At 36.7% G+C, this 25178-nt stretch overlaps 1 protein-coding gene across 1 annotated transcript in view; it reads right to left on the bottom strand.

Moving 5' to 3' along the window:
* The window catches only part of Tex11 (testis expressed 11), a 225849-nt gene that overhangs the window by 95718 nt on the left and 104953 nt on the right, over nt 1–25178 (bottom strand). Inside the window, exons 17-18 of the mRNA XM_042694880.1 lie at nt 22169–22306; nt 18001–18103 (exon numbers count right to left, since the gene is read on the bottom strand). Of these exons, the coding sequence (XP_042550814.1) occupies nt 18001–18103; nt 22169–22306 (241 nt within the window). The remainder of the gene's footprint in view (nt 1–18000; nt 18104–22168; nt 22307–25178) is intronic.

The following is a 25178-nucleotide window of genomic DNA, read 5'->3' as shown; positions in this document are numbered from 1 at the left end:
AATTGTGAAAGACACTAGAAATTGAAAGATATTACATGTTCAAGATTGGCAGAAATATTGTTAAAAGGAGCCAGGTTCTGGTGGCCCAGGTCTGTAATCTAAGCTACTTAGGAGACTGAGATCTGAGGATAGCGCCATTCAAAGCCAGCCTGGGCAGAAAAGTCCATGAGACTCTTATCTCTAATAAACCACTTGAAAACTAGAAGTAGCATTGTGGCTCAAAGTGATAGTATGCTAGCCTTGAGCTAAAGAGATCAACAACAGTGCCCAGGACCTGAGGTCAAGCCCCTAAACCAGCCAAAAATAAATAAATAAAAATCACATTACCAAAAGCAATATATGAATTCAAAATTCCAATTGCATTCTTCATTGAAATAGGAAAAAAGTCCTGAAATTCACACGGAAGCATAAAAGTCCCTGAGTAACCAAACAATCTTGAGCAGAGTAATGCCAGAGGTATAATAATTGATTTGAAACTACAGAGCCATAGTAACCCAAATGATAGTACAGGCACAAAACTAGACATGGAAAACAATAGAACACAACAAAAAAATCCAGAAATGAGCCCAAATACATGGGAGAAAAGTGAGCCTCTTAATAAATGGTGTGAAGAAACTGGTTAACCATACATAGACGACTAAAACTAGCCATGTGTGATTTCTTACATCCATAACCCCAGCTACTCAGGAGGCAGAGATGAAAGGATCACAATTTGGGGCTAGCCTGGGCAGAGAATTACTGAAACTCCACCTCAATAAGCTAAGCCAACTGTAGTGCTTCATGTCTTTAATCCCAGCTATGTGGGAGACACATATATGGTTAAAGGTTAGGCCCAGGCAAAAGTGAGACCCTACCTGAAAAATAAACTAAAGTAAAAAAGGTTGAGAGTGTGGCTCAAGTGGTAGAGTGCTTACCTACCAAGCATGAGGCCCTTCCAATAAAGAGACTGACACTAGATCCCTACCTTTCAACCCTGCACAAAACTCAACTCAAAATGTAAGATCTCAAACTCTGGAGCTGGGCTGGGCACTGCCAGTGGCTCATGGCTGTAATCCTAGCTACTCAGGAGGATGAGATCTGAGGATCAAGGTTCAAAGCAAGCCTGTGCAGGACTCTTAACTCCAATAAACCACTCAAAAACCAGAAGTGGCACTGTGACTCAAAGTGGCAGAGCACTAGCCTTGAGCAAAAGAGCTCACAAACAGAGCCCTGAATTCAAGCCCTATGACCAACTAAAAAAAAAAAAAAAATTTAAACTCTGAACATACTAGAGGAAAATAGAAGAAACACTTCAGGATCTAGGCATATGCGATGACTTTCTTAATAGATTCCAATAAACTCAGAAAATAATAGCAAAAATTGACCAATAGGATTCCATGAAATTGAAGAAAAAAGTTGTGTACAGCAAAAGAAACACAGACTACAGAATGGCAAAAACCTTTGTCAGCTATTCATCTGACAGAGGATTAATAGATAGAGTGAGTAAAAAAAAAAAGAACTAAAAAAAAATGGGGGGGGGGTCTGGTCATGGGGCCTGAACTCTGGGCCTGGGCGCTGTCCCTCAGCTCTTCAGCTCAAGGCTAGTGCTCTATCACTTGAGCCACAGTGCCACTTACGGCTTTTTTTCTTTTTGCTTCTGTGGTGCTGAGGAATGGAACCCAGGGCCTCAGGCATGCAAGGCAAGTGCTCTACTACTGAGCCACCTTCCCAGCCCCAATAACTAAAAAAATTTAAACAAACAATCTAATCAATAAATGGGCAAGGGGATTGTACACTTTTGAAGAAGAAACACACATGACCAACAAATACATGAAAAAACACTGAACATCTTTAGCCACCAGGTAAATGTAAGTAAAAAGTACACAGAGATTTCTTCCCACTCCAGTTAGAATGGTATTATCAAGAAGACAAACAGAAGCAAATACTGGCAAAGATATGAGAATGCAATGTTGGCAGTCATGTAAATGAGTGCAGCCACTAAGGAAATCAGTATGAAGATCCCCCCAAAACCAAACAGAAACCATTGAAAATGGAACTGTCATGTGGTCCAGCCATATCATTTCTAGATACATATCCAAAAGAATCTGTCAGACTACTATAGAGATACCAGTGCATCCATGTTTATTGTAGCACTATTCATAATAGACAACTTATGCAGTCAACCAAAGTGCCCATCAACAAAGAAATGAATAAATATTGTATTCATTCATTCATATTAAATAATATAATTTACAGGAAAATGGATGGAAGAAGGGATCATCATGTTACATGAAATAAGGCAGACTCATAGAAACAAGTATTACACTTTTTGTGTTATACATGGGATCTAATGAGGGAAGGACATAAAAGTAAAATGGAGACTATCAAGGTTATAAAAGGGAAGAAATAAAGGAGAATGGAAGGGGTATAAGAAAGAGGAAGAGGGAATAAATATCCATGAGTGTATAGAAATGTCAGAATGAAACTTTTGTACAAATAATGCATATGCTAATAAAAACACATTTTTAAATAATGTGTTTAAAAAGGAATCAGAAGTCACTCTTTCTGATGGAGGCATAGCGTTCTATTGTGTATATATACCACATTTTCTTGATCCATTCATCTACTGAGGGGCATCTGGGCTGGTTCCATATCTTAGCTATGACTCAAATGTTTTTTCTTTCTTTCTATTATTTCTAACATATTTATAAGATATTTCTTTGTTGCTTTGTATGTCCCTCCCCCACAGTATAACCCCTGCTTTCACTGTATTTGATGTCGGTATAATTTGTGGAGGGGAAGGGAAAAATCAAATTGTTTAAATAGGGATACAGGTGGACCCATTGCAACAATGAAATGTACAAGATGTTATGTCGAAAAACGAACTTTACAACTTTGGCACAGGGGTGGAGGGGGGGGGAGATGGGAAGGGATGGGAAGGGTAAACAAAGGAAGAGGCAACAATGCTTGATAAGAAATATACTCATTACCTTGCCCATGTAATTGTAACCCCTCTGTACAGTATTTTCACAATAAAAAATGTTAATTAAAAAAAAGAATCAGAAGTCAAAATGTGTGTATTGTCTATATTAATTTTTAAATTTACATTTTTGTAAAGATGCTGTACAGAGGGGTTACAGTTACATGGGTAAAGTAATTAGTAAATTTCTTGTTGAACATTGTTACCCACTCCTTTGGTTTTCTCCTTCTATCCCTTCTCTCCCCCACCAGAAGTTGTAATGTTCGTTTCCAACATAGTGTCTTCTGAGCATTATTGTTGCAATGGTCATTCTGTGTTCTTGTTTCAGCATTTTGTTATTTCCCTTAGCCTCCCCAAATTGGACAAATGTATATACAAGATGCAGGGTACCAAAATCAAATACAGTGACAACAGGAGATGTACCATAGGGGGAAGAACATTCAAAAGAAACAAAAAAAATCACATAGTTCATTAGACCAAAATAAGGTTTTAAATTAATGACCTCACCTGTCAAAAAGGAAACTGGCAAAAAGAAACTCAAAATAAGCAGAAGGATGGATATGATAAAGATTGGAATGTAAATAAATGAAACAGAAAACAGAAAATGGAAAAAAATTAATAAAACCAAAAGCTTGGCTCTTCAAGAAAAATTATTAAATTGCTCAAACTCTAGTTACACTGACCAAGAATAAAATAAAAGATCTAGACTAGTGGTTCAAGAAGTAGGTGCCTACTTAGCACCTGCCTAGCAAGTGCAAGACGCTGAGTTCAAACTTCAGTACTGCCCCCCCCCGAAAAGAATAAAAGGGAAAAGCACAAAATATAAACATCACAAAGAAAAGCAACATCAGTAGAGATTTTTACAGGTGTTAGAATGCTAATAATATAAGGGATAGTATCAACAACTTTAGGTCAATAATTTCAATAACTTAAGTAAAATACATTTTAAAATATACTAAATTAAGAAATACCCTAAGTAACCTTACATTGATTAAAGATTGAAACAATTGCAAGAAAGAAAAAAAAACATTTGAATCCTTATCTTGGGGTTCATTTCACCTAACATCAACTTGTCTGACAGTTTCTATTTGTCTCAGACATATACTAGTTATTGCAAATAAAGGAAACCATGGGACCTATATTTCTTTGGGCCTGGCTTGCTTCACTTAATATAATTTTTTCCAAGTCTTTCCATTTCCTAACTAATGGGGCAATGTCATTCTTTCTGATGGAGGCAGAGAATTCCATTGTGTATATATACCACATTTTCTTGATCCATTCATCTACTGAGGGGCATCTGGGTTGGTTCCATATCTTAGCTATGGTAAATTATGCTGCAATAAACATAGTTGTGCTGGTAGCTTTAGTATGGCCTTGTTTGTGTTCATTTGGGTAAATGCCCAAAAGTGGGATTGCTGGGTCATAGGGGAGCTCTATGTGGAGTCTTTTGAGGAACCTCCATACTGCTTTCCAAAGTGGTTGAACAAGTTTACACTCCCACCAACAGTGCAGTAAGGTTCCCTTCTGTCCGCATCCCCTCCAGCATCTGTTGTTATTAGAGTTGTTGATTATAGCCATTCTAACTGGAGTGAGGTGGTATCTCAATGTTGTTTTGATTTGCATTTCTTTTATGTCTAGAGAGGTTGAGCATTTCTTCATATGTCTATTGGCCATCCTTCTTTCCTCTTCAGAGAAGTTTCTCTTTAAGTCTTTAGCCCACTTATTTATTGGACAGTTGTATAAGCCCTGATTTCACTGTATTTGATGTTGATATAATTTGTGGAGGGGAAGGGAAAAAACAAAGTGTTTAAATAGAATTACAGGTGGACCCATCACAACAATGAGATGTACAAAATGTTATGTTGAAAAACGAACTTTACAACTTTGGCAGGGTGGCAGGGGTGGAGGGGGTGGAGAGGGGAAGGGATGATATGGGGAAACAAAGAAGGAGGCAACAATTTAAATTAAACTAAAGAAAAGAAAAAAATAAAGGTCTTTTGACATAAAAAATTGATTAAAGTTTGATTTAAAACTTCAGACTCAGACAGCTTCATTGGTAATCTCTACCAAACATTTAAGGAAGAAAATAATACCAATTTACACAATCTGTCCCAGAAAATTGAGACAAAGGTTATATTCTAACTCATTCTGTCAGTGTTTGGATTTCCAGGAAATGAAAACTGTAGACCTATATCACTCATGAACGTAGGTACAAATCTTCTGCATAAGTTTGGCAAGTTAAGTTATACAAAAAGAATACTCCATGACCAAGTGAAATTTCTCCAGAAATATAGCAGTGAGCTAACAGTTGAAAATTCAATGTAACTGGCCCTATTAACAAACTTTGAAAAATTTTAAATCATTTTAATAGATGTAAAAAGTGATCAAACTTATCATCCATTCCTTGTAACAACTTCCAGGAAACCAGAAATAAAAGGGCATTTTCCCCAACCTAATTATTATTTGAAAAATCTACCAATAACATTATACTTAATGGTAGAAGAATGAATGCTTTTTCTTGAAATCAGGAAAAAGACAAGGACTTTGCCAATTTTATTCATTGTATTACAGGACAATCCAAAACGTACAACAAGGTAAGAAAAAAACTGTACCTAGATTGGAAAAGAATTAGTAAAGGTTGCCTTTATTCAGACAATATGATTGTATATGGAAAAAATCAAGTGCAACTCACAAGAAATCTACTGGAATGAGTTTGCCAAAGTTGTAAAATACAGAGCAATACAAAAATCATTTGTGTTTCTGTACACTAGCATCAAGCAATCAGAAACTTAGGTTCTTTTGATATTAGTAAAAATGATAAATTAAGAATTTCCAGCACACATTGCCTACAAGAAACATCCATTTGAAAACCTTCACAAGAGCTAAGGAAAATAAATAAAGAATTACTGCAGGTGGGTCAAGTACAGATATAAGAAAAGATGCACTGAAGAGGGAAGAAAGGATAGCCTTTATTACCATGTCACCCCTTTTCTAGTCCCCAGCCACACAACACATACAGAGATACCCTCTATTTTCAGGAAGGGGAATGAAACAGGTGCAAAACATTGTCTCAAAACTGGGTTGATCCCAGTAAAACCTACTACCAAATAGGTCTCCATCTTCCAGCCTCACTAGACCCAGGCTTTTGTAAAGTACCAATGCAGTTTTCAAAAACTCAGTATGCTGAAATAAGGATACAGGATGACTCACTGTACATGACACTATGTTGGCTGGGCACTGGTGGCTCACTCCTGTAATCCTAGCTACTCAGGAGGCTGAGATCTGGGGATCGTGGTTCAAAGCCAGCCCCAGCAGGAAACTCCGTGAGACTCTTATCTCCAATAAACCTCTAGAAAACTGGAAGTGGCGTTGTAGCTCAAGAGTCCACCTGTAACCCTATTTAAACACTTTGTTTTTTCCCTTCCCCTCAAGAGGTAGAGTGCTCGCCTTGAGCTGAAGAGCAGAGGGGGAGGTGGGGAGGGAAGGGATGGTAGGGGAAAAACAAAGGAGGAGGTAATATGCTCAATAGGAAATGTACTCATTACCTTGCTCACATAACTGTAACCCCTCTGTACAGTATATTTACAATAAAAATATATATTAAAAAAACACCTCAGGCTTTAGGTCTGCTCTGAATACTCAGTCTCCAGGCCTACCCCCAGAAAGAGTGCTTGCTGTGGCCTTGGGCTCTGATTGTCTCCAGCATCAGTTTAATTTCCACAGCCTTAAGCTTCAGGCCCATTCCAGAACCAGATCTGTACTCCTAGTGTAAAGCATCAGGTCAGCCCTATGGACAAAGACCTCAGGGCTGCCAAGATTTCCCTGTCCAAGCTTATTTCAGCATCCTCACATACTAGCACTCAGGATTCAGGACTATTTCAATAGATTCCAGTGTTGGGTTAGGCCCACATGGACCCAGTATCCAAGAATGCCCCTGTGCAGCTAAGTTTCAGAAGAGCTCCTGCAGCCCTAGGACCCTGGCCAGTCCACGTGGATCCAGTTTCCTGGCCAACACCCATACTATGCTCTAATACATATTCTATAGACCCAAACTTCAGGCTAAGACCCACATATCCCCATGCTCTAGGCCTGTCCATTCCAGGTAGCAAGAAAGCTCTAGGTATTCAAGACTTCAAATCAGACCCTGTCATCACAAACTCACAAACTCTTGGTGTATTTCAGTAAACTCAGTGGCTAGGCTCATTTAAGTAGATCCAGGTGCCATGATAGGGCCCATGGATCCAGGATACAGTCTTGTCCTTGAGAAATAGGCTCCATGCCTGCCCCAGCATCAAGTCAGGATCCAAGACCATCCCAGGGGATTCAGGCATCAAGACCATCACAGAATCTGGACAGCACTTACAGACTCAGACTAATGTGGTTCCTCTGAATTCAAGGTTAGCTACTAGGAACCCAACTGACAAGCCAGACCCAATAGATCCAATCTCTCTCAAAGACCCAGTTTATAGGATCAGTATAGACTGTTCCAGTTGGGGCACTCAAGATTCAACACTATAGATCCAGGCCCAGGCCCAGGCCAGCCTGTCCAACAACTGGAGCAGTAACTATATCTGAAAACCATATCAAGCATGGTTTCCAGAATCTCTGGGTGGGCTGACTGGGGAAAGGCCTTTCTAGGTAATGGTGGAAAAACACACCACCAAAAAATAAGAGGTTTTTTCTTAGTCGTTGTTGTTTTTAATGTACTATGTTTCTTTTTTTTTTTTTTTTTTTTTGGTCGGTCATGGCCTGAACTCTGGGCCTGGGCGTTGTCCCTTGGCTCTTCAGCTCAAGGCTAGCACTCTACCACTTGAGCCACAATGCCACTTCCGGTTTTTTCTGCTTATGTGGTACTGAGGAATCAAACCCAGGGCCTCATGCATGCAAGGCAAGCACTCTACCACTGAGACACCTTTCCAACCCATTTTTTTTGTTTCTTTTGTATTTTCTTCCCCCTGTTGTTACCATATTTGATTTTAGTACTCTGCTATTGTAAAAACGTTTATTTGAATTAGGGAAGAGAAGGGGAACAGCAGAATGGTGAGACAAAGGACAAGGGGGAACCAATGCAACATCGATATATACAAGACAATATGTTGGAAATAATCTGGACAACTTGGGGTGTTGGGGGGAGGGAAAGTAGGAGAAATTGATGGAAGGAATAACAAGATTGATAAGAAATGTACTTATCACCTTACTTATGTAGCTGAAACCCCTATGTATATCAACTTGACAATTAAAAAAATTAAAAATTAAAAAAACACAAAATAAAGTAGTAGTAAAATAGCCTAAAGAAATGAGAATTTCAACCCTATTTCACTGTTGGTGGGAATATAAACTAGTACAACCACTCTGGAGAGCAGTCAGAGGTTCGTCAAAAAACTAAACATAGATCTTCCCTATGATCCAGCCATACCATTCTCGAGCATTTACCCAGAACCTCACAAGCCAGGATACTGTAAAGAAGCTTATATATCCATGTTCATTGCTTCAGTATTCATAATAGACAAGTTATAGAAACAGCACAGATGCCCTACAATAGATGAGTGAATCCAAAAAATGTGGTACCTATACACAATGGGATTTTACACAGTCATTAGAAAAAATAATATTATGGGACATGGAAGTGAGGTTTGTTTCTTTTAAAAAATAAAGAATAATATATTATTTGCAAGGAAATGGATGCACCTAGAAGAAATCATGTTAAGTGAGGCAAGTCAAGCTCAAAGAGACAAATAGCCCGTGTTTTCTCTCACATGTGGAAGCTAGATCCAAAATACTATTGGACATGATAAATAATACTAAGCATTAACACACAGTGAGATCAAAGGAGGATATTTTTGGGGGAGGAATACAAAGACACAATGCCTATGTGCCTCTGATTATGCAAAATAATATTTATCAAAATGAACTCCAGGAAATGGAACAAGAGAGTTTTTTCTTTTTTGCTGTTTTTGTTTTCTGTTATTTTTGTGTTGCTTATTCATTTATCTTTGGGAGCATGGGGGGCACAGAAATGGAGGGAAAAAGGGTGAGCAAATGCAGTAATGGTCCTTCCTAGACACTATGTTGAAAATGAACTATACAACTTATAGGTGGAGATAGGAGGGAAAAGGTGGGAGAGAAAAAAAAGAATTGTACTCTTTATTTGACTTACATAACTGTAACCCCCTCTGTACATCATCTTTATAATAACAATAAAAATTAAAATAAAAAAAGAATTTACAATTTCTACCAGGATGCAAAGGCACAGGGTTATATTTCCAGCACTGATGTATGAGGATCTCTTGAGCCTAGGAATTTTGAGGGTAGCCTGAGTGACATGAGACTACTCCATCTAAAACAAATGAAAGAAATGAGGATCTGTAAACCTTTCAAACAATTCTAAATAACTTTTTTAAGGAAGCATAGTGAACTTCAAAAAGGTAAACAATTTAACAAAATTGGGAAAGTAATAAAAAAAACAAAATGAGAAATTTAATAGAAATTGAAATAATTGTTTAAAAACAAATAGTAGCCTTGGGATGTAGCTTGTGGTAGAATGTTTGTTAACGTACGGATCGAGAGTTCAATCTTCAGTAGGAAAGGAAAAATAAATACAAAAAAATCAAAAACTCAGGTTGGATGGGGTGGCACATATCTATAATCCCAGCACTAGCACTCAGATGCAAAAGCAGGAGAGTTTTAGTTTGATGCCAACCTGTGCTGCAAAGTGAGAACTTGTCTCAAAAAGAAAAACCAAACAACAAAAACTTCCAGAAATTCTAGAACTGGAAAATGCAATAAAGAGCAATGGCAGAATGGATCAACTAGAAAAAAAAAGAACCTGTAAACCCAAAGACAGGTTATTGGCAGTGCATAGTCAGAAGAGAGAAAAGAAAAAAACTGAAGAAAGTTTATGAGACTTATGGGGCAAAATCAAAAAAGCAAATGGTCAAATTGCAGCAGTAAGAAGACAGATACACAGATGAAAATTTATGTAAAGATTTGACAGCAGAAAACTCAACAAATTCAGGGAAACATATAAAGACTCAGGTAGAAAAAAGTAACAGATGGCCAAAAAGATTCAATCCAGGTAAGACTATATACTAGACATGATCAAATAATCAAAAAACTCAAAGTATACTACAAGATTTTGAAAACAGCATAGTACATACAAGTGAATGCTTACAGTCTAGCAGCATACTTATCAGCAAAAATAGTATAGCCTGGGAAGACATACTGAAAATGTTTTATCTGGCCAAACTTTTCTTCAGAAATGAAGGGCCAATAAAAACTCCCAAATATACCATCACCATCACCATTACCAAGCCTATCATGCCAGAAATAATCAAGGAAATTCTTCAAGCCAAATGGAAAAGATGCTGATAAGTAGCAGGAAATTTTATGCAAGGATAAAATTCAATCAGGCATGGTGGTAATGTACTTGTAATTCCAGCTACTTGGGAGGTTGAGATAAGGGGGACTTTTACTTCAAGGCAAGTCCCAGCAAGGTTATCAAGACCCCATATCAAAACCAAATAGCCAAGGTGGCCATAGGTGGTTCATGCTTATAATCCCAGCTACTCATGAGGCGAGGATCTAAGGATAAAGCTTCAAAGACAACTTAGGCAGTAGAAGTCCATGTTAATCACTAAAAAGGCAGAAGAAGAGCTGTATCTCAAGTGGCGGAGCACCACCCTTGAGTGAAAAGACAAAAGGACAGCACCTGGGCCCTGAGTTCAAGCCCCACTACTGGCATGAAAAAGTAAAACATGACAAGGTATACATAATAAAACATGTTGCCTTTTTATATGATCAAAGCTGAGTTGTTTACCAACTTAAAATAGCGTGTCAAGGGCTCTGTTGGAAGGAGGGGAGAGGAGAAACAGTGAGAAAGGGAAGGATCAATAGAGAGGGTGAATATGTCAAAGTGTTCTATAAGCAAGTATAAAAACAGAAAAATGAAGGCTGGCGCTTGTGGCTCATGCCTTTATTCCTAGCTACTCAGGAGGCTGAGATCTGAGGAGTTAGGTTCAAAGCCAACCCAGGCACCAAAGTACCCACGAAACTATTTATTCTCGAATTAACCTGTAGAAGTGGAGCTGTGGCTCAAAGTGGTAGAGCTTGCCCTAAGCAAAAGAGCTCAGGAACCACACCGAGGCCCTGAGTTCAAGCCCCACAACTGACCAAAAAAGAAAAATATAAAACAATCAAACCTGTTGGAATCATTTTCAGAAGTGAGGAGAGGGGATGAGGTAGAGCAATGGAGGTGATGAGTTTGATTAGGGTATATTATATGCATATATGACACAATGAAACCTCCTTTGAACAACAAATATGGATTAAAATTCTTTAAATCGCCTGCTTTAAGTATAAGATGTTTAAACTAAGCCTCATGGTAGACAAACGACAAACTATATAATTAATATACAAAAGATAAAAAAATAAGTAGTCAAAACATACTAGTACAGAATATCACCTAATCACAATGGAAGACAGGAAGAGAGGGGGAAAAGGAGCAAAAGATCTCCACAAGAACAAAAGAAGAGTCAACAAAATGTTAGTTATAAGTCTTTACATACCCATTATTATCTTGAATGTAAATGGCTTAAATTCTATAATAAAAAGATGTAGGGTGGTGAACAAATGGATTAAAAAAGGATTACATGCTGTCTATAAGAGACACACTTTACCGTTAAGGACTCACAGACAGATGGAAAAAGACATCTTAATGTAAATGGACGACAAAATAGAGCAGCAGTAGCAGTACTTGTACCAGAAAAAAGAAAGAGTTTAAGTCAAAATTGTAAAAGAAAAAAAAAGGACAAAGACTATTGTATAATAACAAAAGTGTAAACTGATTTAAAAAATTAAAATGCATATGCATCCAGTATTGAAACACCCCAGTAACAAGAATATATTGCAAATATGGACCTAAAGGTAGATAGAGACTTAATATAAAAGCAGTAGGGGTCTTCAATACTCTACTTCAACAGTGGGCTGATTATCCAGGTAGATAATAGAACTTCTGATCTACAGTTCAGATCAAATTGAGCTGACAAACATGTAGAGAACAATCCATCTGATGGCAAGAGAATACAAATTCTCCTCAAGTATACATGGCACATTCTCCAGCACAGACATGTGTGAAGGGCTAGAGAACAGCGGACTGAAACCAGCCTTGAAAAGTTTAGTAAGACCCTCTTCCCAAGCAAACTGGGAGTGGTGGTGCATGCTTGTGATACCAGCAATTGAGGGGGTAGGGGGTATAGGTAGGAGGACTGCAGTTTGAAGCCAGCCCCCAGCAAAAAGCATGAAACTCTGAGAAATATCTAAGGCAAAAAAGCACTGGAAACATGAAATAAGTGGTAGAACATCTGCCTAGCAAGCACAAAACCATAATTATGTACTGCCCAACAATGCATTAAGTCAGAAAATAAGTATTAATGAATTTAATGTTTGAAGGCATATCAAGTGTTTTTCCAAACATAATAATATAAAGCTAGAAATTAACAAAACAAAGAGCTTCAGAAATCTTTCAAATATGTAGAAATTAAACAGCATGTACCTGAATAACCCAGAGGACAAAGAACAAATTAAAGGAGGAATTTAAAAATACCTGGTGATAAATGAAAATGGAAACACAACATACCAAAACCTAGAGTGTTCAGTAAAGGCAGTTCTAAGAGAGAAGTTTATATAAATAAATGTCTACATCAAAAGGGGACTGAAGTTGTAGCTCAAGTAGAAAAGCTCTTACCTAACAAGGGAGAATTCTTGAGTTTAAGCCCCAATACTGAACCCCCCCCCCCCAAATATCCAAACATGAAAAGCCGGGTGTAGTGCTATAAGCCTGGAATTCTACTACTCTGGAAACTGAGGTAGGAGTGTCAGAAGTTTAAGGCCTGTCTGGCTACATGAAGAGTTCTAGATCATCCTGGGCAACATAGTAGCTCACCAAAAGAAGAAAGGATCTCAAATATTATACCTCAAGAAGCTAGAAAATTAATAAGTCAAACTTCAGTAGAAGGAAGGAAATAATAAAGGTCTAATAAACCAATGAAAGAGACTAGAAATAATAAGTAGGTTTTTGGAAAAGGCAAACAAAATCAATACATTTTAGCTAGACTAAGAAGAAAAACCAGAGAAGACTCAAATGAGAAGTAAAAGAGAAGACACTATAATTGATACTACAGAAATCAAAGAATCATAAGCACTACCATGAAAAGTTATATGTCAACACACTGGATTACTTAGAAAAAACGGACAAATTCTTAAGATTCTACTCATTGATTCATGAAGAAATAAAAAATCTGAACAAATAATGAGTAAGATGATCAAACAATTTCCTGACATCTTAGGATCTCCTGGCTTTGCTACTAAATTCTATCAAATATTTAAAGAAATAACACCAACCTCTTTCAAATTGTTCCAAAAATGAAGAGATGGAACACTTCCAAACTTATTTTACAAGGTCAGCATTACCAAGATCAAAGCCAGATAAACAACAGTACAAGAAAATAAAATTAAAGGCCAATAACTCTGATTAACATAATACAGGCTCATGCCTAGCTACTCAGAAGGCTAAGATCTGAGGGTCCAGGTTTGAAGTCAGCCTAGGCAGGAAAGTTCATGAGTCTCTTATCTCCAATTAAACATCACCAAAATGCCGAAAGCAGAGCTGTGGCTAAAGTGGTAGAGCACTAGCCTTAAGCAAAGAAACTCAGAGACAGTGCCCAGGCCCTGAGTACAAGTTCCATGACTGATATTAAAAAAAACTCAACAAAATACTAAAAAAACAAATTCAAAAGCACATTAATAGATCACTTATCTTGATGAAGTGGGATTTATCCCAGGGATGCAGAGATGGTTCAACATATGCCAATCCACAAATGCAATGTGTCAAACAGAATGAAGGGTAAAAACCATATCATTTTAGTTACAAAAAATATTCACAAACATTCAATATTCTTTCATGACAAAAACGTTCAACAAATTAAATATAGAAGAAATATATATCAACACAACAAAGGACAAGGATGACAAGCTATTTTCTGTTACCCATAACAAAAGCTGAGGCTAGTACTTAAGAAAGTAAAGAAATTTATTTGGCTCACAATTCTGAAGGTGTAAGACCTCTGATGAGGACTTTATGGGAAATGTTATCATAGTGGAAGCATGTGTAAGAGAATGACACCGCATGCAAGACAAGAAGCCACAGCTATTGGGGTCCCAGGAAAGCTACATTAATCTCCTTCAAGGGCATATCCTTAACGACTCAATGACCTCTCACTAGGCCCCATCCCAAACGTTCCACTATTTATTGTTTTTTTAAATTATTTTTATTGTTATTATAAAGGTGATATGCATAGGGGTTATAGTTATAAGTCAAAGAAAGAGTACATTTGTTTTTGGACAATATCATCCCTTCCCTTGCTCTCTCTGTTTTCCCTCCTGTTCCCCTGTATAGTTCATTTTCAACATAGTGTTCATTAAGTACCATTGCTGCATTTGTTCACCTTTTGTCCCTCCATTTCTGTGGCTCCTCTTACACTCCCAAAGACACATGCACCAGTAAACAGAACAAGAAAAAAAGAAAAGAAAAGAAAACAGCAAAAAAGAAATAAATCCTCATTTCCATTCCCTGGAGCTCATTTCGAGAAACATTATTTTATATGATCAGAGGCACATAGGCATTGCACCTTTGTGATCCTCTCCTAATAATATCCTTTAGTCTCACTATATATGAGTGCCTAAAGAACTGTATAATTTCTTATGTCCCAATATTTTGGATCTAGCTTCCCCATATTAGAAAAAATATGTGCTGTTTGTCTCTCTGAGCTTGGTTTACCTCACTTAACAAAGTCCATTCATTTCCTTGCAGATAACATATTATTCTTTCTAATGGCCGTGTAAAATTCCATTGCATATGGTACCACATTTTTGATCCACACATCTATTGCAGGGCATCTGGGCTGTTTCCACAACTTGGCTGTTGTGAATGGTGCAGCAATGAACATGGATGTGGAAGTGTCTTTATGGTATCCTGGTTTGTGATGTTCTGGGTAGATAACCAAGAGTTATAGGGCTGGGTCCTAGGGAAGATCTATGTTTAGTTTTTTGAGAAATCTCCAGACTGCTGTTGAGAGTGTACATTTCCCGCAACGGTGCAATAGGGTTCCTTTATCCCCACATCCATGCCAACATTGTGAATTCCAACAACAAACATGTTGGCCAACCTAACAATACGGTTTCTTTATCCCCACATCCATGCCAACATTGTGAATTCGAACAACAACAAATATGTTAGCCAACCTAACTGGGGAGAGATGGCATCTCAGATTTGTTTTCATTTGCTTTTCCTTTATAACCAGGGATGATGAGCATTTCCTCATACACATACAGACACAGACACACACACAGACACACACACAGACACACACACACACACACACACACACACACACACACACACACACATAAATTGTCATTCTCACCTCTTCTGAGAATTCTCTTCTTAACTCCTTTTCCCATTAGTATTTGGTTTATTAGCTTTGGGAGGTGTTAGTTTCTTAAGCCCCTTGTGTATTTTGGATATGAGGCCTTTGTGGGATGTATTGCTGGTAAAGATCTTCTCCCAGTGTGTTTGATGCCTTTCTAGTTTAAAAACAATGATCTTTGTTGTGCAGAAACTTTCTATTTTTCTGTAATCCCATTTGTCAAGTCTCTCTTATCTGTTGGGCCCCTGGGACTCTTCAAAAAGTTTCTCCTTATGTCTATCAGTTCTAGTGTTTTTCCTATCCCCTCTTGCAGTAATTTCAAAGTTATGGGTCTGAGACTGAGGTCTTTGATCCACTTCAAGTTGATATTTATGCATTGTGACAACCGGGGATCCACTTTTAGTTTTCTGCATATGGATGCTCAGTTTTCCCAACACTGATTATTGAAGAGGCTATCTGTTTTCCACTGTGTGTCTTCGGTTCCCTTATCAAATATCAGATAACTGTAAGTATATGGTTTTATTTTCAGGTCTTCTACTCTGTTCTATTGATCTTTGGATCTATTTTTGTTGCCAATAGCAAGCTGCTTTTTGTTATTATAGCTCTATAGAAGAGCTTGAAGTCTGGGAATTGGTTTCACCATTTCTTAACATTGCCATGCTAGGATCATATCTTCCAGTAAATAATCCATTAGGGCATAAACCACATCCACTAGAGCAATACCCAACAGTGAAAAGTGGAAAGCTTTCCCTCTAATGTTCTATTCAACATTGTACTGGGAGTCCTAGCCAGAGCAATTAGGCATGAAAAAGGCAAACAAGTTGGAAAGGAAGAAGTTAAACTGTTGGTTAGCAGATGACATAAAATGGTAACAGTTAAGTGGGGAAGAAATAGAAAGCTTAAGCTGCTGTATTATAATATAAAATAATTTTATTTAATATTATTTTAAAGAAATAGTTAATAATAGGTAATCTATTTTTGCCACTTCTGCTAGCAAAAATGTTTAAGTTTGAAGTTCTTTCATTATTAAATGTATGAGATCAAATAAAACAAACACCCAGGAATCTCTAATGCAAAATTGAAGATGGACATGAAAGGGCTATTAACCTCAGTTCCAGAGCTGGCTCCAAGTCACTACTTCTTAATTGTTTTATAGGTCTGTCTTACTATTTTCACTGAGAATAAATTACATATTTCTTTCAGAATGAATAACAGAACCCCATAAACATAGTAACTGTTCATAATAGATGCTTAGTTTGATTGGTGTAAGTTCTGTTTGGATGTATTAATTCAAGCTTCTCTACTTCCTTCATAAGTGACAACCAGTCGAATTCAAACTACTTCAACTACCTTGAGGGCTGAAAGCATTAATATCTGAGCACAGGCATATCTGTAACTAAGAATCTATTTGTGTGTGCAGACACACTAGCTAGGAAATTTGATGGGAAGATACTGCACTTTGTGGAGAAAAAAATCCATTTTAGACCAAATATTTTATCAATAGCCTTGAAAATAACTGCAAAGGTATGCTGAAGACCTTCATTTCCTGAGAATGTTGACTATATATTTCAGTGCTGGGAATGGACTCACACATTCTAGGCAACTGTTCTACAACCCAAACCTTCTCAGGGCAGTTCTTCATTGACACTAGTTTTCATTATAATCTCCCCTCCCAACAGAAAACAGAGAAAAATACACAGTGACAAGGCCTTCCACCAATTCTTGTCCCGTATCAGATTCCACAGGATTTTTTACATTATTATATCATTTTATTTGAGAAAAATGTAAAATAACATTCAGTTCTATTGCCTTTAAAATGTGGGGATTTTTTTACTGTGGATAATTTATTCTTTGAGGACTTTTTAGTCTTGCATTAACACTAACACATCACTTATTAAAAAACATATATACCATACACAATGGAATTCTATGCCTCCATCAGAAAGAATGACATTGCCCCATTTGTTAGGAAATGGAAAGGCTTGGAAAAAATTATATTAAGTGAAGTAAGCCAGGCCCAAAGAAACATAGGTCCCATGGTTTCCCTTATTTGCAATATCTAGTATAGGTATGAGTCAAGCGGAAAAAGTCAGAGAATGTGATGTTAGGAAAACGAACCCTCAAATATGTATTTTAATGTTTTTGTTTCTTTCATGCATGTGTTTCTAACGCATTTATAATATTATTTCTTTGTTGCTTTGTATGTCCCTCCCCCACAGTGTAACCCCCGCTTTCACTATATTTGATGTCAGTATAACATGTGGAGGAGACGGGGACAAACAAGTCGTTTAAGGATTCAGGTGGACCTGTTGCAACAATGAGAAGTACAAAATGTCATGTCAAAACCAGCTTTACAATGTCGGTGGGGGGGGGGAGGGGGGGTATGATTGGGTAGGGGGGAGGGGGGAGGCTGGGAAGGGAGGTGAAGGGTAAACAAAGGAGGAGGCTGCAATGCTTGGTAAGAAATGTATGCATTTTCCTGCCCATGTAATTGTAACCCCTCTGTACAGTATGTTCTCAATTAAAATAAAATAAAATTAAAAAAAAAAACATATATACCTTTGTCAGAGTTGTTCTCTAGAATTGCAATCTTGAATACATAAAACTGAGTGAAAATGTTTGTAGGATCCAATCGTTCAGCCTCTAATACTGCCAGTTTAGCCTGGAAAACAAAACATTGGGTCTACTTTAGAAAAACTATAAAGAAGTTCTTACCATATTTTACTAAGGTCATTAAAATATTCACAATGGCTAAGAGACACACCAAATGAAAACACAAGACCTTTAATGTTCTGTCCTTAATGTACTTTTCTGTTAAATGACAAAGAAATAGTGAGTTCTGCTTCTGGAAGTAGAGTGAGCTAGCCAGGTTTGAATAGCCTATTTCTGATCTAGACATAAAAGAATGAATGACACAAGTAAAAGGTGTGAATATGATCAAAGTCCTTCATATGCACATATGAAAATAGAATAATGAAACCTATTTACAATGTTTTTTTAAAGGGGGGAGATAAAGTAATAGAGGAAGTGAATTCAATCAAATACATTTTATGCATGTACGGAAACATCACAATAAAACTTTTTGGTTCAATATAAACTAAGAAAAAAAGAGAAAGAAGCGGGAGAGAGAGAGAGAGAGAGAGAGAGAGAGAGAGAGAGAGAGAGAGAGAGAGAGAGAGAGGGAGAGGGAGAGGGAGAGGGAGAGGGAGAGGGAGAGGGAGGGAGGGAGGGAGGGAGAGTGTTCCTGCTTTTGGAAATAACCAAAAACTCTGGAAAAACTCTTTTTTTTTCTCAGAAAAACAGTAATTGAGAAGAATTACCAAGCCAAACTAAGGCAAGGTGAGGTCTCAGAGAAGCAAGTAGCTACTTTTTATCTGGTGGGTGACTGAAAATCCAGGCAAATGTTAATTGTTGGTTTGACAAACCTTATTAAGTAAATATATACATACATACATACATACATACATACATACATACATACATACATACGCCCCATGGGATCACATTGTTTGATTAAAGCTAAATCAAAAGTAAACCTGCTCTTACCAAGGAGATTTTAAAAAAGTTACCTTGATACTAATTGAAAACAGCACAGGAGGTAAGGGAAAAATAATCCCTGAAGTATAACACATTTATTTACAGACACAAATTACTATATGTATGAAGGGGGATTTCAAAAGCCTTAGTGCTGTGGATTTTTTCCAAACAACTATAGAAGCAAAGAGATATCCGTTTGGGGTGAAGACATCTTCATGTTAGGCTCTAAAATATTTCATTAAATAATTTTTCAAGAATGATGAGTTGTATACATTAAAAAAATAACACAAGCACCCTTTGAGAAAGAATTGTCAGAAATAAGAAATTTCAGAAACAGATCCTCAAGAGATACAACTGTGGGAATAAAAATATTTATAAGCTGGACTCCAGTGGCTCATGCCTGTAATCCTACACACTCAGGAGGCTGAGATCTGAGGATCCAGTTTGAAGCCAGCCTTGGTAGAAAAGTACATGAGTCTCTTATCTCCAATTAAACACCAAAAAAGGTATAAGTGGAGCTGTGGCTCAAGTAGCAGAGTGCTAGCCTTGAGCACAAATGTAAAAGGGCAGCAACCAGGCCCTGAGTTCAAGTAGCAGGACCAGCACACAAAACTATATTTATGAAACACCCGTGCTTTCAAAGTTTAAAGAAATAAAAGATGCTTAAAAATCAAGTAGGTAAGTTTGATTCACAGGGGAACATACTGATTCATTTATTGTGATGCTTCCAGTTGCTAGCCTTTCTGAGTTCTAGCCCCAGTAACAGCACATACACAAAAGTTGTTGCCCCTCATTCCAACACTGTATTACAGATATGCTTTAACAAGAGCAGAACAAAGAGCAATTGCTACTTTACTCCTACATATTCTATAGTCAACCCTCAGTATCTGTAGGATACTGGTTTCAGAGTCCTCCTACCTCTGGGCAGATACCAAATCTATAGATGCTCAATTCCTTTATTTACATATAATCTACACACAGTCACTTATATACTCCAAATCACCTCTAGATTATTTATAATACCTAATACAATGTAAATGCTGTATAAATAGTTATTGTATTGTAGGGAAAGTAATGACAAGAAAAACAACTGTATGATCATCTACACATTTCAAATCCATAGTTGGTTGTATCCACAGATGAAGAATCCATGGATATGGATGTCCAACTGTATTTCTATTGATTCAGTCTAATTTGAGTGAACTTAGTATTATTAGCTTTTATTGAGCTCAGAGTCAGCAAGAAGCCCCAAGTCTTTCTCATGTGCTTCTGTTAAACTATATTGCATCCATTTTCCTCTAATACAGAATGTTTTATTGCTGCCCACTGGTCTTCATTTTGTTAGAATGAGCTCATTATTTCAGCATATTAAGGTTCCTTCAGATCTGACTTTGTCTTCTAACTTATCAGTTACTCTTTTCAGCTTCAGATCACATGTACCTTCCAACAATATTTACAAATACACCTTACTTTCATATTCCACATGGTATAGATCACATTAAATACCTGATTGTAAGCTGTGCTTTATTACCTTCTAATTATTTTGTACATATAACTCTTGCTTCTGCATTTATACTTTAAATTCAGCTATAGAAGACAGCAAGCCTTGTTACTTAAGTATTCTATAGTATGAGGCATATATTTGGCACCTAAATAATTGTTCAACTCTCTTGCAACCTCAATTAGGGTTTTTTTTCTTTACCTCAAATGAGCCATAATGAACCATTTTCTTAAAGTGCTTTCTTTTATATCCACGCATCCACGCAAACAAATTTGTGGGGAAGGCATTACAAATAACTTCAAAATCAATGAGCTAATCAAGTACAAGCAGAAGCCACAGTGCCATCTAGTGAGTATCACTAGATTACATGTACTCACTTTCAATCCTAAATGGAAAAGCATGATTGCCAAACCTTTACATAGTGAATACAGCAGTATATAACCAGCACGTGAAATACAGTTTTTTTTTTCCACTTTACATTAGATACACATTCTATAAATAGTCTTACCTCTGTAGTTGTTGCAAATCTTATAGCCATTCTATGGTTTGAAAGTGTGTTTTGGTTTTATCAATCAATTGTAGAAGTAAAATCCACATACCTAAACTTCAGTTGCAAGCTGAGAATGGCATTTTTGCATCCATTTATGCATAAGCATTACTGTTAACTTACACAGATCATCACTAAAACGGTCCTTTATCCATTTGTCAATTGATAACACTAAGGTTTTATTATGATGAGCAGCAAAGTCTTACAATATCAAGCTGTATGAATTGTTTCTATATTTAAAACCTAAGCTCATTTGTTTTATTCTTAAGTTTATCTAGCCCAAAACTTGCATATACGAAACACTTAAAAATTATCAAAAATAATATAACAAAATTGGGATACTGGACTTAAGGTTCTATAAACTCCCCAAAGGCAGAGCCAATATCTATAAAATTACATTTGTTTTGGTACTTGATAATCAAATTTAAGGACTCACATATGCAAAGCACACTCTCTATCACTGAGCTGTAACCCCAGCACTCTATTGCTTAATATTGTCTCATTAAAAGCACTGAAGATACCTCAACAGATAATGGCAATTTAAACATTTGTTCTTAAATAGCTTAGGGAGCAATCCAAAGTAATTACCTATACTTAGTATTGTTATCACAAAGTGATACTACCAAATGTGTGAGCTAATGGATTTGTAACCTAATCTAACAAAAGTGTAAAAAAAAAAAGAATGGAGAAAAAGAAAAAAACCCAAAAGTGTAGAGGAGACTGTTCTTCAAATTCTTGGATTCACCTAAATTAATTTCTGATCTTTGATGCAGCATTTCATTTTAAGGAAAATCTAATACAACGTTTCTCCTTCCAAATAGAATGGAATTTAGCTGCTTCAAAGGACAGACAAATTGCAGATGGAAGTACATAACTCTGTTTAACCAATCATATATTCCTTTCAGAATACAGTGTAAAAATAAATAACAGAATTAATGGTCTTTCAAATTCTCTCTTCTTTGGGGAGTTCCACTTAAATGTTTACAGTGCACAAATAAGAAAAAGGTCAATTTGACCTTGTTCTGTATGAAGAACCTCTCAGACATCCGAATCAGCTAAGTCACAACACTGTATCTATCTCTCTGTCACTGCACTGCATGTAAGAACATCTGCTGACTCTGAAAACAGATAAATCAAATGACCTTATGAAAGTCTCTTAAATTCAGGTAACAGGAAGCCACGTTCCTCTGTAGCTTGGCCACATCCAGATCCGTTTTTTGAAATCCATAAAACTTCAGAGAGTAACAGTACCAGTTTAGAGCATCAGCAAAAACTTTTACCTAAAATTTAAGAAGAAAGATCAAAATCACAGAAATAGCTTTACATTTCACCCTCATTTTCCCCAATTCACTTCTACAAACAAAATATGGCATTGGTTCTATTTTTAGGCAACCAAAACACAATACTCTTTCTATTGAATTCTAAGGGTTTTATTCTCATTTTTCCTACCAATTATAAGCTTCAAGGACTAGAGATATACCTCAATGGTAGTTCACATACTTATCATGCACAAGGCCCTAGGTTCAATACATAACACTAAAAAGGAAACAAGAAAGATACTTTTCACACAGGATGAAGAGCTGAAGGGGGTAGTAAGTAAACCACCCCAGAAAACTCAACATTCAGTTTTAAGTCATTGAAAGCGGAAAACTGTTTGTATAGCCACCTAATAAAAAATGCATTGAATCAATAGTGACTAAAATTTTCAAAATAAACATCCATAAATCAATATAGGTATTTTAATTTTTCCATGATCCTTTTAAATTTTATCTTTTTGCATATTTACATGGTTGTCATTACTGTTTTATAGAATTTCATGTTCTATTCTTTTCATTTAATTGTATCTTGTACATGTTCTTCAGTGTTGTTATATGGTTTTCACAGTTACTAATTTTAAGCTACACATATGTTTGATCGAATTAATATATCATGATTTTCTTATTTTCATTATGTTGGACATGTACTGAATTTCCAGGTTTCCCACTATTAGTATGAATGGTGGTTTATTTTGTATGAATTTTTCAATTCCTTTAAAATTTAAATGGTAAAAAGCTATTGGGGAAAAATAGCCAGGATATCCAGAGAAACAAAAGATGCATGTTTTCTCTCATACGTGGAAGCCAGAATTAATTTAGAAATATTAAGTAAATACATTGGGTGGTATCCAAGTATACACAAATGCATTAGCCAATATATGGTAGATTCAGGGTAGAACTTAGTGTAATTTCTTAGAAAAGCTAACTCATAGTCCAACAACAAAAATAAACACCAGGAATGAGGTACTCAAAAAAGAGGTGTGGGGGGGGAAACAGAGCAATCATAAAATTCAATGCATATCCTATAAGATTAAGAAAATTGAGGGAAGGGGTACAACTGGAAAGAATGATGAAAGGGGTGACATTGATCAAGACGCATTATATTCATAAACTGCTTTGTTGAGTGGCAAGTCCTTTATACAACTACTAAGATAATAAAAATATATTCCAAAAAGAAATAGCTTGGATAATTTTTAATATAAGGAAACTGAGCTTCATATTTTCACATTTAGAACAGGAATCAATTGGACCTTCATGAAATCAAATGTCCTTTTCAAGGTAGACAACACTGTCTTTATTTACACGTAAGATTACGTTCTTCTTCAGAGTTGAATGTGAAAGTTGAAAAAAATCTTTCAATAAGATTGGAAAATCAGTGGTAATAAAAAGAATCCATAGGAGGAAATGAATATTGAAGTAATTGTTCACCTTCTCAGTATAGAAATAAAGGCCCTCTAAAAGAGAAAACAAAGAATATTACTTTATAGCAGGAGTGAGGAACACCTGGCTCAAGGGTTTTATTTGGCTTAGCCTTGCCAAGGAGCTTTTGTCATAGCAACATAAACTGATATTAAGCCAATCATACTGACAATGTATACTTTCAAGGACAAGCAAGAAACATCACATAAAACAGACAGGACACATATGACTACATGAAAGGGCAGCATTATACTTCTCATAGGCTGCCAATGACACATCACTTGTATTGTGGGGACTCAGAGGATAATCAGTGTTCCAAGTAGGACAGGAGTGTACATGTTACAGAAGTGTTAACACACTGCAGCAAAACTATAGTGATGCAGTAATGATGAGATGAGATGGTTTGAGACCTTGCCTTTGATGACTGATGATATTGTCAACTTGCTTGCCAATACAGATGATAACACCAATCCGACCTTTATCCACATGTCCAAGATCAACAATACTTGCAGAAAGTGAAGCTCAGATGAAGATTAAGGAAATTATAGTACATAGAGATCTCACCAGTCGATGGATATCAAATATGTTTCAAATCCAATATGTAAGATTAGAACAGTGGAAAGTAATCAAGTCACTGATAGCACGCACTAGATAGCTATTAACACTTAAGTGATGTGACATCCTACAAATAACATTAAAAAAGATTGATGCAGAGTGCTGATCTTTCAAAGACAAAAGGGACAAATTATTATTTTGTTGTTGAAGTCAAAGGCAAACCTGTGTGCTTTAGTTTTTGGTGATATGTTAATTTTTTAAAAGCCAATCTGAAGTGACATTACAGGTCAAAACATGTAAAACTCAATGAATTGGGAAGCCAAACAATCAGGATAAAATCAGTGTTCAAAGCTTTGTGATTCTAAAGCTGAGTTCAGAATCACAAGAAGCCACTTTCCCTAGGCCTCCCTGTGACAGACTCAATGTCATTCAGATGATTTAAGTAGCTGAGGTTTCACATAGAGGCAGAGATTGTAAAAGAGTTCATCGAAAGATTCTACAGGTTATTCCCAATTTTTCTCCCTGACTTGTGATGAGACAATGGACATAACAAACCAGTATGGTCCAACTGGCTGTTTTCAACCAATATAGTCCAACCAGCTGTTTTCAATCATGGGACTTTGATGCCCATGCCTGCCACTACAAAAAGTGGGGGTTTGTTTGAGAGATGTTTCATCAGTGAAAAGACTTAATCTGGGCACTGGTGGCTCATGCTTTTCAAATCCTAGCTACTTGGGAGACTGAGATATGAAGACAGAGGTTCATAGCCAACCTGCCCAGACAAATTGTAGAGACTATTGTCTCCAATTAACCAGCAAAATGTTGAAAGTGGAATTATGTCGAGCCTTGAACAAAAAAAGCC

This window comes from Dipodomys spectabilis, unplaced genomic scaffold, assembly GCF_019054845.1.
Source record: "Dipodomys spectabilis isolate Male_0828 unplaced genomic scaffold, ASM1905484v1 ptg000176l, whole genome shotgun sequence".
In the NCBI taxonomy this organism is placed as follows: Eukaryota; Metazoa; Chordata; class Mammalia; order Rodentia; family Heteromyidae; genus Dipodomys; species Dipodomys spectabilis.
Note: the sequence above shows the minus strand (reverse complement) of the source record. Positions and strands in the feature narration are given on the sequence as shown.